This window comes from Tachysurus vachellii, chromosome 9 (genome assembly GCF_030014155.1).
Source record: "Tachysurus vachellii isolate PV-2020 chromosome 9, HZAU_Pvac_v1, whole genome shotgun sequence".
NCBI lineage: Eukaryota > Metazoa > Chordata > Actinopteri > Siluriformes > Bagridae > Tachysurus > Tachysurus vachellii.
The window spans coordinates 4,424,069-4,439,264 of record NC_083468.1 but is presented as its reverse complement, the minus strand read 5'-3'; the positions used below and the strand labels follow the sequence as shown (position 1 = coordinate 4,439,264).

At 38.2% G+C, this 15,196-nt stretch overlaps 1 protein-coding gene across 2 annotated transcripts in view; it reads right to left on the bottom strand.

The window, feature by feature from the left end:
• Positions 1-12,576, bottom strand: part of ube2q1 (ubiquitin-conjugating enzyme E2Q family member 1) — a 19,078-nt gene extending 6,502 nt beyond the window's left edge. Inside the window, exons 1-11 of one of the 2 annotated variants that reach the window (XM_060877427.1) lie at positions 11,966-12,576; positions 9,099-9,203; positions 7,261-7,383; positions 7,085-7,141; positions 6,225-6,380; positions 3,897-3,981; positions 3,763-3,823; positions 3,579-3,669; positions 1,891-1,949; positions 1,558-1,606; positions 1,222-1,317 (exon numbers count right to left, since the gene is read on the bottom strand). In XM_060877427.1, coding sequence (XP_060733410.1) covers positions 1,222-1,317; positions 1,558-1,606; positions 1,891-1,949; positions 3,579-3,669; positions 3,763-3,823; positions 3,897-3,981; positions 6,225-6,380; positions 7,085-7,141; positions 7,261-7,383; positions 9,099-9,203; positions 11,966-12,124 — 1,041 coding nt within the window. In that variant the 5' untranslated portion in view covers positions 12,125-12,576. The remainder of the gene's footprint in view (positions 1-1,221; positions 1,318-1,557; positions 1,607-1,890; positions 1,950-3,578; positions 3,670-3,762; positions 3,824-3,896; positions 3,982-6,224; positions 6,381-7,084; positions 7,142-7,260; positions 7,384-9,098; positions 9,204-11,965) is intronic. The other variant, XM_060877428.1, reaches the window with a different exon arrangement.
• Between the last annotated feature and the right edge of the window lie 2,620 nt (positions 12,577-15,196).

Below are 15,196 nucleotides of genomic sequence, written 5' to 3'. Positions count from 1 at the left end.
CAAGTCTGATGCTGTATTACTCTTAACAACCTGAAGTTTTCCAATGAACACCCTGACTGTTTTCCAATGATTTTTTTTTTTTATTTTCCTTTAATAATTAAATTTTCTTTTAATGATTAAAGATCCTGTATTTTAATCACGTTAGTACCTGTGATCACCTACACTGTAGAAGAACCAACTGCGAGTTCACTCACAAACCTCTCTTTCTCTCTCTCTTGCCATTAATAAAAAAGGCATGACCATGTTACCAAGAAATCAGAAAGCACACAGTCTTTTATCCTGAAGACTCTGGTGGCAGAAAACTTACAGCTTGAACTCGGACTGTTTAAAGTGCTGAATCCAGAGACTGCTTCCTGAGATTTTGACGAACATCGACTCTCAGACAAAAAAAATGTAATTTCTTATATAACTTTTTTTATTTGTTTCACCTTATTATTAGGGCTAAGTTACCCAAAGCCTACATATTTCCATTTATGCCATTTGGCAGACACACTTATCCAGAATAATTTACATTTTATACAACTGAGCAATTGAGGGTTAAGGGCCTTGCTCAGGGATTTGAACCTGCAACCTTCCAATTTCAACCTACACCACTAGGCTACCATATCCCCCAATCATATAATGCACAAGTACACAGACAGGGGGATGTCTTAGCTTAGTGGTTTAGGTGTTGGTCTACTGATTTTAATATTGTGAGTTCAAATCCACCAAGCTGCCAATGCTGGGCCGCTGAGCAAACACTTAGCCCTCAGTTGTATAAAATGAGATACGGTCTGTCGCTCTGGATTAAGGCGAGCACTAAACGCAGTAAATGACCTACGCACCATACAAGTGCCTGTGAATGAGTAAACAATAAAGTATTCATCCTCTAACCTGATTCAAAAGCACTGTTGTACAACACCTAGTTTAATCTTGCATAGAATTTACATATAACCCATGTCAACATGTACGCATTAAAAATTCAGCGCACATTTGCCACGACCATTGTTGTCATCTAAGACTCTGAAAACCAGAAACGCAATTTTTTCTGAGAAATATCTAGTGGCTGAATGATGATATTCGAACATCCGTAACTCCATGCCTGGGAGATCCGGTCACTGTGAGTTGAATAATCAGCATTATCGAAAAGCTACTTTAACTTCTTCAGATTAGCAGCTGAAATTGGGGGAAAGAGAAAACAATCTGTATCCATTAAAATGTGTGTGGAGGAGATACAGCTACCTTATTGGCTCCAAACTGCACTCTGGCTTTTCCTTTGACTAAAGTGGCGTTAATCTGCATGATGACAGATTCGATGGAATAGGCACTGCTCCAGCCCTGTAGACGTGCAACAAACAATCAGTGCACATCCAGATCTCAGATGAAATGTTGACACCAAGTTAAACAAACTGCTCGTCTCGTTAGGTAAATCTAGTCGTTAAAAAGGTGAATGAACGGGTCTGTGAGAAAGGCCGTGATAACGTACACAAACTCAGCTTAGGTAAAGAAAAATGATGCGTTTTTTTTTCCTCTGTGCAACAATGACAAATGACGCCAGAACTCGAAGGTATAACACACCTGCTTGGTGAGTAGCTCCATGCACAAGGCTCCTCCTCCAAGGACGTAACTAAAGCAAACAGCAAAAATGATTATTCAGGAAGAAACTCATGCCTGGATTAACAAACAGTTAATAAAGTCTGCATATTATACAACTACCAAATAATACGCACCGCACGTGACCTCGAATGGGATTATATTTTTAACGCAATTATTTAATGATTTATAATAGGTAGCTATTGTGCCTTTAACGTCAACCTCAAAGACAGGAAAACCACACCTTTCCTTAACTTTACAGGTTATACAAAAACACCCACGCCAGCACAAGAGAAGGAAAAAATTCTAGTTACTCACCCTCCAGACAGCACAGGGGAAACTACTCGTACAAACGGTGGATCGAAGGGAAAGTTGTCCTGCCGGAAGAAATTACAAAATATAGTTACTTGTTTTTGTTCCCATCACTTCTACCATGATGAACTGTAACAAATTATAAACAAACAGCCATTGAATGTAAGAGGCAATTGATTGGGGATTTGACTGACTGATGACTAGGGTTGGGAACCGAGAACCGGTTCTTATTCAGAACCGGTTCTGTTTTTTAACAGGAACCGGAACTGCGCGGAATTTTTAAGTTCCGATTCCAAACGCGGTTCCGATGCGATGACGGGCAAAGCGCTGGGAGCGGTCACTTTAAATAGCCATGTCTTCCCTCATGAATATTCATTGTTTTACAGTCACGCAACCAAATTAACGCAGCTTACCACAGAAATCAGTCACTCGCGCTGCTGTGCTGAGGTACACTTTGTGTTAAACATGGATAAAAAAAGTCTAAAGTGTGGATTCATTTCCAAAGCTACAACAATGAAGCAAATCTCCCCCCTCTGAGAGGGTTTTCTCCACAGCTGGAGATACAATAAGCCACTAAAGGTCTCGTCTTCTCCCAGAGAAATCAGACGTTCATTTTTCTTCAGAAAAATTGCTAACTGTTTTGCTAAGTTGTAATTCTGGATGTTAAATTTGATGTATTATTTATTTAAATTTACCTTGATATGAATTGAAATGCTCTGTTTAAAATATTTAAAGACTGATTAATAAACGCAAATGGAATTGTTTGTGCACAAGTATTGTGCATTATTTTTCACATTTCTTTTATTATGGAATCGGAATCAGAACTGGGAATCGTAAGGCAGAACTGGAACCGGAATCGGAACCGGAAAATTTCTTTTGATACCCAAACCCTACTGATGATACAATAATCAACAGAGGAATAAAACAATGCTGTAAGGAAAGCTCGTGTCCTGCACGTCCCAGTGGTGAAAAACTCACTCACTGTTACACTGACACTGAAGACTCCTTCCATAGTTACTACATAAACATCTTCTTACAAAAATCTTGTACACATTTTGGTTTGTTGTATAAAAAAATACATTTAATATACTAAGTATATTAAGTAATATACAGTAGCTGCTGTTAAAGGCAAGACATTAAAATGAACACCTTCTGGCCAAATAGAATAAATTCAACTGAAAATAAATGAATTGAACAATCGTGTAAAGCACGTGAGGTAATTCGTCACTATATTAAGAATTTGCTGCCAAGTGTAGGCGATCACGTGCGTGAGCTCACATCAACCACAGCTGACTACTGTCGCAGTGATTGACAGGAAAGAAAGCCCCTCCCACACGGAGAGCACGGCCGATTCTGTTCTCCTTTACACGGATAGCTGTGGCTTCACTGGAAATTATGATGAGAGGATGAAATGCTTTTCAGTTGCAACAATATCGCTTTTTTTCAGCTAGAGAAACAAGCGAGTGAGATTTGTTGTGTAGAAGGATTTGGGTTCGATTACTTCAGACTAGTGAATAATAAGCGATTCCACCGCGGAGAGAGAAAAAGCAAAGAAATGGCTCAGATGGTGAGTGGGTTGGAATCCTTGCAGTTTCATGTTGTTCTGTATTTGTTAGTGCTTTCTTCTCTCTGCACGTTCAGAGCCCACAGCGTACCGAGCGCTCTTGATGCCTACAGAGAAAAGAGAGACTCACTTTGTATGAGAAATTGAGAAGGATGTAATCCATGCCCTCCTTCTCTTTCAGCACTTGAAGGTCACTGTGCAGAGGGCTGTCTGGATCAACTCTGTTTGGATAAAAAAACACAACAATAAGGTGCTTCGTTCTCTTACTGAAACATGCAGAAAAGGAACTCCAAACGGACAGAGAAGATCCTTACGTTCTTAGCTTGACGTGCCACTCGTATAGGCTGTCGTTAACGAGCTCCACTGAATAAATTCCTGTAAGACGACAGCAAAACATGAGCTGTAGCTCTGCACTAATTAGTACACACACGTCTCATTGAGGACTTACCTGATTTATAACTTTGAGATCTGTAAATCTCACGAAGTTCCTTCATTAGACGATCTGAAGCTTGGACGGAGCCCGACACCGCTCCCTGCGACACAACACACAAACATGGACATAGTGCGGTTAGAGATGCAGAAAATCAACACGCAATTTACAAGTACAGAGAGAGGAACGTAGGAAACCAGCTAACCCAGAACTAAGCCGGGTTTAATTTCAACAAGGAAGATAATCCTAATCCCTGCTGAGTGACTAGAGCAATGTATGTCTTTGGACAAACCAGATCTAGGTATGGCTAATGCCGAATATCAGCTCGATCGCTTCTAGTTCACAATGTTGCATCCCCACAACATGTTTTTTTACGTACACTTTAACATCAGGAACTTTGCAGGGAAATAAAAGTCTCTAACGGTTAAACGGGTTTAGTCAAATAAGATTTGAATGATTACTTTTACCACCTGTACACACAGCCCCTAAAACCTCCAGTGGTTCTACTACCTTTAAGCACTTTAACTAGAATTACCGTTAGCAAGGAGTGTCGTGACATCAGTTTCAAGTTCCAACTCTGTAAACATGCTCCTGTTCCTTAGTGATTTATGAGGAAGTGAAGGGTGTGTGTCTATAAAACGACTGACGGGTCCGAATACAAATATTCCACACCAGAAGTCAGATTTCCGAACTGGGTTGATTTTCAGTAATGTATTACACGTGTTCTGAGACTATGGCGTCAACTGTTTCGTTGTTAATCAGTTCACATTTTTTGTACTAGTGAGAAATGAAACATATTGACTATTGCATCTTTAAACTATTAACTAGTGGCCTAGATGTAAAATGTAAAATAAGGTGCCATTTTTCACCCTTTCTAATACACAGAAAAGACAAAACACATGATGCAAGAAATTTCATAGGTGATGTAAATGAGCCAAAATGTAGATGATAACAGTCAGCCCCAGTCAAGGTTATTGTATGTCCAACGTGTCTGGACATGAATTATAATCCAAGTGTAAGGAGGAGTGCATACAGTATACATAGTGCATGCAGGATATTACAAAACCCCTACTGTCTCCTGGTTTCTTCCCCCACGAGAAGGCTATATAGGTTTTTTGAGGTGCAGTATGAAATACTCACAACCTGAATCTCTCTGTTGATCTCTGCCACTAGGGCTTTTCTTTCCCAGTAAGCAAAAACATTGCAAACCAGAATCTTAACACACACACAAAAAAAACCTTAGCAGATGCAAAACAGCAAGAAAACGATGTGGCAAACGTACGGTGTGACTGCCACTCTGTAATAAGCAGCTCTTCCTTTTTCCGTTTACTGGAAAAAGTCCACCGTCCTTCCCACCCACCTTCCCACCTTTATTCTACTGCTTCACAAGACTGAGGCTTAGTTTTCATGCTCCATTCAATTTGGTTGTTAAAATATGCAATACATTTAATTGCATTGTTTCTTCCTTTTCACAAAAGAAAAAAAAAAATAACATGCATATTTGCACTTATATTAACATTTAACCAGATGCACACATTCACTCAAAACCCATCATTTCAGTTTTGGTATTGTTTTGGTTACAGCTCGCTAAAGAAACGAGTACAATACATTTTATTTAAGTTATTGATTTAAACATTTTCCACTTATACATTCTGTTAGCCAGACAGTTTTATGCCAGACTGTTTCAAAATATCCAATGATCCAATCAGCTTCCTTTTGTCATAATTATAGTTTCCTTTTAACCCAAATTGCAGGAATGGGTCACACCTTTTTTTTTTTTTTTTTTAAGCAGATTCTGGTGCGATCTATCTGGATGAATTACAGTTATAACACTTGGCAGAAGCCCTTATTCCAGATCGTGTATAAAATTGCTTTTCCCGTTATAAAGTGCAGGAGAAGGACCCGTGTGCTACGTCTCCACCACCTAATCGATGCTAACAAACCTGCAAATATTACAAGGATACTAAAAATCTCAGTGAAATGTTTTAGCACTGAAACATGCAGCAAAAAATAAATAAAAAATAAATAAATAAGCTGTTTTAAAAGAATGACAAAGGGCACGTGTTCCAGTTTCAGTGCACGTTGGCACAGCCTGTGAAAAAAGTCTGCATAGTTAAATAAGGAAACAATTCAATACTGTTACAAAACTAAAAGTGCTAGTGAAGAATGATTAAGGAAAGCCCACTCTAGATGTTTGCTTTGTCTGCTTTCATACATTTAACGTTAACCCACTCAGGCTCAGAATCAGACTCAGTGTCACTTTACTTGCTATAATGCATCACAAACATATAACAGCTTAGTTCTTATCCCCTGTGAACCCGCAAAGCATAAGAAAGGTCACCTTACCGAATGAGCACTTACGTTCAAGTGGTCCTGCCTCTGGTTCTTGCGGATCTTCTCAAGGATAGCCAGGTTCTCTTTCTCTATGCCGTCATCCTCAGACTTTTTCCCATCTACTGGCTCCTCCTCTTTCATCTCATAGTGATCGAGCTCCTCTATATCCTGATGACAACACACACACACACACACCAAATCAGGGTTCATGTTTCACGGCAACGACATGTAACACCACATTCAAAGTTGAAATAAAAAAAAAAATATATATATAAAAATATAAAGCTCTGTTAAAAAAAAAGTCCCCACAGCTTTGGAACCTTTAAGTGTGATAACATGCAATTAGAGGAAAATAATCACCAATGTGAACATGTGATTTAAATTTAGTGCGATTTACTTTCTCATTTCGTGGCACTAATCACTGAATGTTACCTCACCTTATACAACGACTACTCCATAAAGAGGCAAAAACTGTTATAATCAAAGCAAAATTTATTTGCAAAGGAATTGCTGTTAAATAAATCCTGAGAAATGTGACAACGCAACTCATGATTCTGCTGTGACTGGGACAAATACGAGAGACGGTAAAATGATTGAATGGCACAGAGACGGCGGTATCGAATTATTCATAAACAATAATTATTAAAAGACACATTAGGTAAATGAGTCTTAAAAGATGTCTAAAAATTAGATGGGTTTGATTCATGTCCATGGTGAAAAGTTTCGCCCACATGATTTATGGTGGAGTGTCTACAGGAAGCATAAAGAAACACACACGAGCCTTCTGGGCTGAAAGACTAAATGTTCAAGTGAGAATGTTTTTTTAAAATCAGAAAAGACTGACAGAAAAGAAAAAAGAAAAAGAACTGCACCTCTCCCATGTCTTCTTCCTCTTCCTCCTCTGAAGTTACTTCATCGATGGTACCATGCTACATAAGCAAACAAACAAAAAAAGGAAAGAAAGAAAGAAAGAAAGAAGACACTTAATACACTTAAAACACTTAAGACAAACCAGAACATGTCAGATATTTTTGTCAGGCCTGCGTACCTTTCTCTCTTGGTTGACAGGGCCAGCGGGGAGAGGTTGATCCAGCATCTCTACATCGGGATGCTGAGGTAGATTATACAGCCTACACAGGTCACAGATCAGCCTCTTCAACTGCTGCAGGAGCTGAAAGAAAAGAAAAAAAACAAAAAAATAAAAAAAAACATGACTGTTAGTCACAAGCTGTCCGAAAATAAGAAACAAATGACCATCAAATGCTTTCAAGTCTTAACGCACCTAAATGATATTCATTTTCTGAGCTCATGGACAAATTATTCTTACCAGAGTAATGGAGCCGGTGTCACACAATCATAGCAGCAGCAAGCAGAATTTCCCTAATACACAGCAAGCACCAGCTCACACAAGAACATAAAATGGTCTCCACCAGGCAAACACTAACTGGCTGAGATTATGACACGGAATAAACCCGGAGTTGCCCGAAATAGCTGCCCTTTTGGGCCAAATTCAAAGTTTAAAAAATAAGCAAATAAAAAAATATATATATTCTATAAAAGGTGGGGTTCTAAAATGCCCAGAAAAAAAATATGTTTTGTTACAGCAACATTTACCCTAACAGCAGAATTTGAATCTTTTATTCTTGTTTATTTCACACGCTGTTTCTCAGAGCTTGCCTTCATACTATGTGTTATGAACGTAGCCTCAGGGAACTCAGTACTGAAGAAGTTAGCAAATTTGTGGTTAGTCACAATGCCAAGTCGTGTTTTGGTTCGTTCCCGAAATTCACAAATTAATCAGAAAACCACAGACTATTGGAAAATACCTGGTTTTACAGGCAGTGTCCCAATTTACAGCACAGACGTCACGAAGAAAAGCAGAACGTCTACTTCTCTCTGTTACTTTTTTACATTTCACACTCGAGCTTCGTTTTTCAATGTTTAAACAAGGCTGTGTGTAAATGTTTCATAACTACAAACATGTGCCAGACTTACAAAAAAGTTACAGTAATGATGATTTTCTTTGTACTCGTGCGCTGATCCGTAAATCCTCAAGCGTGTTCTAGGCATAGCTGATTCACATTTACAGATGTCCATAAAAACCAATAAAAGCAACGCTCATGGTGAAGGTGAGAATGACAAAATGGATGGAGCAATTCTTCCTAAATATGTCATGATAGAAAGCTTCCAGTAACAAAGCTCAGCCACTGCAGCATGTTGGCAAGAAAAAGCACAAACGAATACTAAATTGTTTCACAGAGTGCCGTTATTTGTGTCAAGGTTATCGAGGCACAGTTTACGTACGCTTATTCAAACTCGGAAGCTCTTGTCGGATACAAATGTTTGTTTTAAACTACAGGTTAAACCTGTAACACGAACCGCACAGGTTGTGGTTCTGAGACAGTAAATATGATTAGAATCTCATGACGTTCCCTGACTAGCTTGTTGCTAATCTTATACAGTTGTTCACGGAGGAATCTATATGTACATAATTCCTAACTACATTCTTTGTGTAAATGATTTATGAAAAAATGTATTTGCATCCTGTTTGCTAATGACTTATCTGCAGGGTAAGAATGCGATGCGGCACGCATTCCCAATTTAAGCGCTGGGGTCTCGGTGTTGGAAAATGTTCCTGCCGTGCTATTAAAGACTGAGAGTGGGCTACGAAGCAATCAATATTTGCACGGATATTTTTGTCGAACACGCCACCGTCGGGTTCACACGGCACCCGTGCGCTGTGAAAAACGCTGAAAAACTTCATTGCGCTGCCATGAACCAAAAGGAAACGGCGAGGGTCTCAGACAAAAGGAGAAGGAGTAAATTTGCTAATGAAAATAATCCCAGCATCGATAAATTATTTTACAATAAAATAAGGACTCTTACCAGCGTGTTGCCTTTTCTTACATCCTCAAGGCGTTCCAAAATTTGGGTCAGACTTGGGTCATCGGAGTCCACAAACCATAATGGTGGCGTTGAAGGATAGGATTCCTACAAGACAGACAAGGAAGATTTATTGAAGTTGTTGTCATTTTTGATGCAGATCTGACCAAAGAAAAAACAAACAAACAAACAAAAAAAAAACACCAACAACAATAAAAATAACTGTGCTTTAAAGCTTTGCTCAGAAATTAAAACATCCTGATAGCTAATGTTACATAACGGAAATACCTGACCAAGTGTCCTCAACCAACCAGTCTTAAAATATCTATTAACCTCAAATAAGTTTCAATCAGTATTTATTTTGTATCAATCGACATCTGTGACATAGAAATTTGCTCAAAAAAAAACACCAAAATGTGAAATCTTTGCCTGCTGATATTCCTTATTTTTGAATTCATTTGATTGTCTACCCAGATTCTCCTGATATCAAACTAACCAAACCAATGTTTACTACAGTTAATGTTTATGAAAAACAGGGGAAAAATAATAATTAAAAAAAAAAAGATACAAAAATCTCACACCATACTCCAAATATACTACGATGCAGCATGATTGACTTAATAAGCTGTGACTATTTGCAACTTCTGTCAGGCAAGTGTGAAGATAAAATGTGGTGCGCTGTTAAATATAGCAGATGTGCTCACGTGTGATTTTTTGCAAAGATTGAGTGTGTGTGTTTTTTTTTTATATCTTGATGACTAGATCTGATAAGAATCGGATCTCCCACATCTACAAAACAGAGAAAAGGTGTTCTCTGAGTTGTTCAAAGAGTAACACATCAATTCTGTCACAGAGCACTTTTCAGGAATCCTCAAGCATTTTATAACACAGACTAAGTCGAACGTTACTAACAGACAGGACATAAAATAAAATCGATTTATTTATTATTTTATTTAAATCGATTTATTATACCTCACTGCGTTATTTATTCAGAAAACCCGTGAGTCGGGTCTGTTACTGCTGTATGGCAAGAATAAAACACCCAGGGGGTGGTGATGTAGGAAAATAATCAATGGAGGTGAGAAGCTACAGAAGTTACCACCCAGAAGTTACTTTCCAGTAATACTGTGGACATCTTAAACAGTTCCTGTTATCGCTTATGTTATGGCAGCTATATGCAGTAGGAATGTAACGATGACATGACCGATCATGACGTTAAAAAGAAAACGTGACAATACGCATCATGGAAACGTGCGTTATCGGTGTTCTAATAAGGCAATTGTGCTGGTTAATCACCAGTTTCTCAAACTGATGGAACAAACCATAAACTATACATAGATTAACGCTGGTCACATGACCGTATGAAGAGTCTGTCAGATTCCCACCTCATTACAGATACAGGAATCACCTGCACTTGTGATATGTTTATACAATTACACAACCATGTTAGATGGTTTAAAAAAAAGGGACATCTTGTAGTATTTAAACATCAGCACCCCCACATCAGCCTTTGTGATATATAGTGCTTAAGAAAGAGGCCAAGAAAACAGGTCATTTTAGCCAACTATAGGAACTCTATTATTCTGTGAAAATGCTGGATCATTTTTAAAAAAATCCCTACAAAAGGTCAGATGTTTAATCCATCAGACTTTTAAAACACGTTTAAATTTATTAATTTATTTTTAAGATATGGTGAAGCTGTATTGTTTTACACTGTTTCAACTATGGATCAGAAACGAAAAGAAATAAAATAAACTACAAAAAATAATGAATCTTTTCAGTCATCGTTTTTCTTCATTCGTATTTTATGACAAATATATCGAATCAAATCAAATGGGCACTGAAACTCCTGCAATCTTCACGTGTTAGTTTTTACATCTCAAGGTTAAAAAGATCAACATTTTATCTCGTCATGTTACAGAAAGCGTGAAAATCCTCTGCCCAAAACAAACAGTTTTACATGGTGGAAACTTAACAGATTAACCCCGAGTGTCACTGGATGCTTCTTACAAAAAAAATAATAATCCTTTCCGCAGGAAAAAAAATTACAAAAACAACGATTACACTAATTTTAAACCGGTATATGAAGCACGATCGCCGCACAAACCCCTTTACACGCTGTTACTAGTTTAATCAAGAGCATTAACATAACCTGTGATTTGTATTGTAGCTACTTTCAGAGCAGGAACACATTGTGTTCAGTTTTTAGAATCAGAATCAGCTTTTATATGGAAAATGATAACATTAGCGTTGTTACCGTGTGTCATTCCGCTAAAACTGTACACACTGTGGTAACTAAAAAGAAAACAACTAACTAGCTAGCTTAGCAAAGTCGCTCTGGTTAGCGACAACAAATATCGTCGAAAACTAGCGAAGTTAGCTAATTTATTTACTTTGTCAAACAGCTAAATAAACCACGTTCACACTTCATCGACGTTTGTATGCTAATATGCCATACACGCTAGCTAGCTAACAATTTTTGTTTACTACGACGTTGCTAACGAAACGACTCCATTGAGATTGTTTGAAATATTACTGTACGCCACGTCTACTTTAACACAAGTACTTTAATTATTTAATCTTAATTACGGCCCGTTTTAAATCTACCGTTTTGACTTACGCTTGAATTTTCCTTCGGGGATCAATAAAAGTATTAGCTAACGTTAGCTAACCTTTTAGTCTCTTAGCCTGAACGGCCGCCCCACAAACGGCTTTCTGTTCCATAAGTAGTGCACTTCATAGGCAGCCTCAGGCGCGAAGTGTAGAGATGTTATAGTGCGCCTAGAAAGGGAGTCAGAAGCGATTTGGAACGCGACCCAACTTTTCTTTTATACGCGAGCACCGTCGCGGCCAAACATTGCGTTTCTTACCGTGATATTGCAGTGTATTATAAGCAGCTTTTCTCCGGTCACGTTAAACTGGCAGCTCAGCTCATCAGGCTTCCAGTCGATGATCCTGAAGCGTTCGTGGTTCGTGTCGAAAATGGACTCGAGAAACTTCAGCTCGGCCTTCAGTCCCGAAACCGACATCTTGCGCTCATCTCCGTATAAAAGCACAAGACAGGACCCTCTATAGTCACGTATAGTCGAGTCCGAGGTGGATAAACGAGCAAGAGAGCAACAAATAAACGAAATATACGTTATTAAAGCAAACCTTTAGCTTGGGAGCTAACGACAGCTAACTTAGCTAGCAGGCTAATAACAACGCCTTCCTTTACTCGGTTCGTTCGGGGTTTTTTTTCCGTCTGTTTTGTTGCTGTCAGAAGACCAACAAGCAACCAAATTAGCTTATACAGTATCCATAATGTGTCATCTAATCAATATAACCAGTTATTCACCTCCCCGTTGACTAAACTATGTAAAAATTCAGACCTAAATACAGGGAACTATATATCTATCGCTGTGAATCGTGGCGCTAAACGGAAGAAGATTCTTTCTGGGGTTTAAAGATGACCGTTCGCCTCGTGAACGCGCATTCCCAGCATACTGTGCGCGTCCATAGCGAGCAAGAAGGCAGAGGGCGCGTCCCAAATCGCGCCCTGGGTGATACAGAGTGAGCTACGTAGGGGATGGAAGGCATTATTTCACTCCACGTGTAGTGCGCACAAGTAGGGAGGAAGGAGCCATTGTGGCGTCGAACGAGTCGTTCTGGTTTATTCACTTTAATTGCGACAATTTTGATTTTATTTATGACCTTCATCGATTGTTTACGAAGAATAATAAATAATACATCTAATAAATTTACTTTGAATAAAATAAAAAAAAAAAAGTTAAATAACTTGTGCATTCTAGGTCTCTTAAAAAATGCAATTTTTTTAGTCCAGGCCCCTGAGGCCCCCAAAATGATGCATTTTTTTTAGCTGCTGTATCATTTATTTATTTATTTGTTTGTTTGTTTGTTTGTTTATGCAGATTTTAACTATTCTCAGTACAGTAGTGAAACCAGCCATTATCAAAAGCATTCTATTTACTGTTGAGTTGTTATTGTTGGTACCTGTTTGACTCTGTTATGGAATTGAATGAGTTCAGGAATAAATCTTGACTGACACTGATTGAATACATTTACGTACTAAAGCATTGAGAATTCCTTGTGTTAGGATATTTCATACATTCCTATTTAGTACCCACTTTATCCTGGTCCGGGTCACGGTGGATCCTAAAAGCACTGGGACTGAAGCAGAAACACACCCCTAGATGGGTTTGCCAGTCCATCACATGGACAACTCGCATTCCAATCATGGAACCATCCTCTAAACAAAAATGACTAGGTAGAACCGTAACCGTCTGTAAAAATTTCAAACACATGATCTCAGTGCAGGGGGATTTAGGTAGTTAGAAGGCCACGGGAGAAGGCCAAAGGGAGATGAGTAAAGGCTGAAATGGGAGCAGACAGGCGCGAGGAGGCTCACTGAAGCATGGTAAACTCAAAATGTAAACAGTCCCAGCATTCCCTGAGAAGTTAACCCCTTTACTGGCATGCGTGTGTGAGTGTCTCGCAATACAGGCCTGTCAGCCTGCACTTTGCCATGAAGGCAGTCCAGAGATGAAGCAGAGAGTTAGCTATATTTCAAATGTGGAAATGAGTCGGCTGTTTACACAGTTATAACGTACAGTTGATATTATTAATCTGCAAACTATTTAAAAAAAGAAAAAATAATGTGTGTGTGTTTATATATATATATATATATATTTACATATATCATATGTTTGGCTCAAATAGCTGATGACTGTATTATATATGTATACGTATACATATATATACACACACACGTATATATACTGTACGTTTGGCTCAAAATCACATGTTTGGCTCAGATCGTTCATGTTAATTAATCATATTGAGAATTATTTAAAGACCTAATCGGATATAAATATGAACATTTCTAAGCCCATTGTTAGACACCGCGATTGAGAGCCACAAGATGGCGCAAGAGACCACTATGATGTCATTTTGTTCCTTCAATCCGCTTTTGTATTTATTTCGCTTATTTTTTTTCTATCCCTCACGTTTCACATTTCTTATTAGGTCATATAACACACTGTAAAGTAACAATTATTTATTATTATAATAATATTAACAATATAATAAATAATAACAATATTATTTATTGACTTTATTAGTAACACATGTATTATTGTATTAATTCCACTTTATTAGTAATACATGTTCATCTGCTTATTTATCCAATCAGTCAATCATGAGTGCATAAAAGCATAAAAAAACAAAACATGTAGATACGTTTAATGTTAAACATCAGAATGGGGTGAAAATGTAATCTTAGTGATCTTTACCATGGGACGATGAGCTGCTTTAAGTATTTCTAAGACGGCTGATCTCTTGGGATTTTCATGCAGTCAGTCTCTAGTGTGTACACAGAATCATGTGGGTATAAACATCCAGTGAGTGGAGGATCTGTGGGCAGAATGGTCTTATTGATGAGAGATGTCAAAGGAAAATGGCCAGGCTGTTAGAGGAGAAGGGACAGAGAGACACTAGTAATTCAAATAACTATTCTGTAGCCCTGCTGTGATCTGAAAAGTGTCTCAGTGCATCTCAAACCTTGAAGCGGACAGTCTAAAAATCTCTATGTGATATAAAAAATATGTCACGATACCATACTTTGATTTGTCATTTTCAAGTCAGTGATGATGTCTGCCTTTACAATCCTCTTATTTTGCACAAGTGCACAATTACCGAATGTACACTGCTCAGTGCTATTTTGTGCATCTGTCCTGTAGAGTTTTAGTATTGTCTGTTTGCATTGTCTTTTGTCTCGCACTGTTTGCACTAGTTTGCACACAATGCACTTCGTGTGGCTAGAACAACTTACTTTAAGTCTTTAGTTCATGGTCCTGGAGAAACCTTGTTTCCATTTACCGTGTACTGCGTCAGATATATGTGGCTGTATAAAAGCTTCTTGATTTGACCTTTAAAGCTAATTTTTGGCAATCAGCACCGTAAAAAGGGATACTTTAAGAGATACAAGCATTCTATAGGAATATTTACTTCCTGTCTGTATATTCAAAGGAAGTGGTCTTAATTTTCGTATTTTTTTAGTAAAGAAGCCTATGAACATTTCTGGGGTCATTTGAGGTCATTGT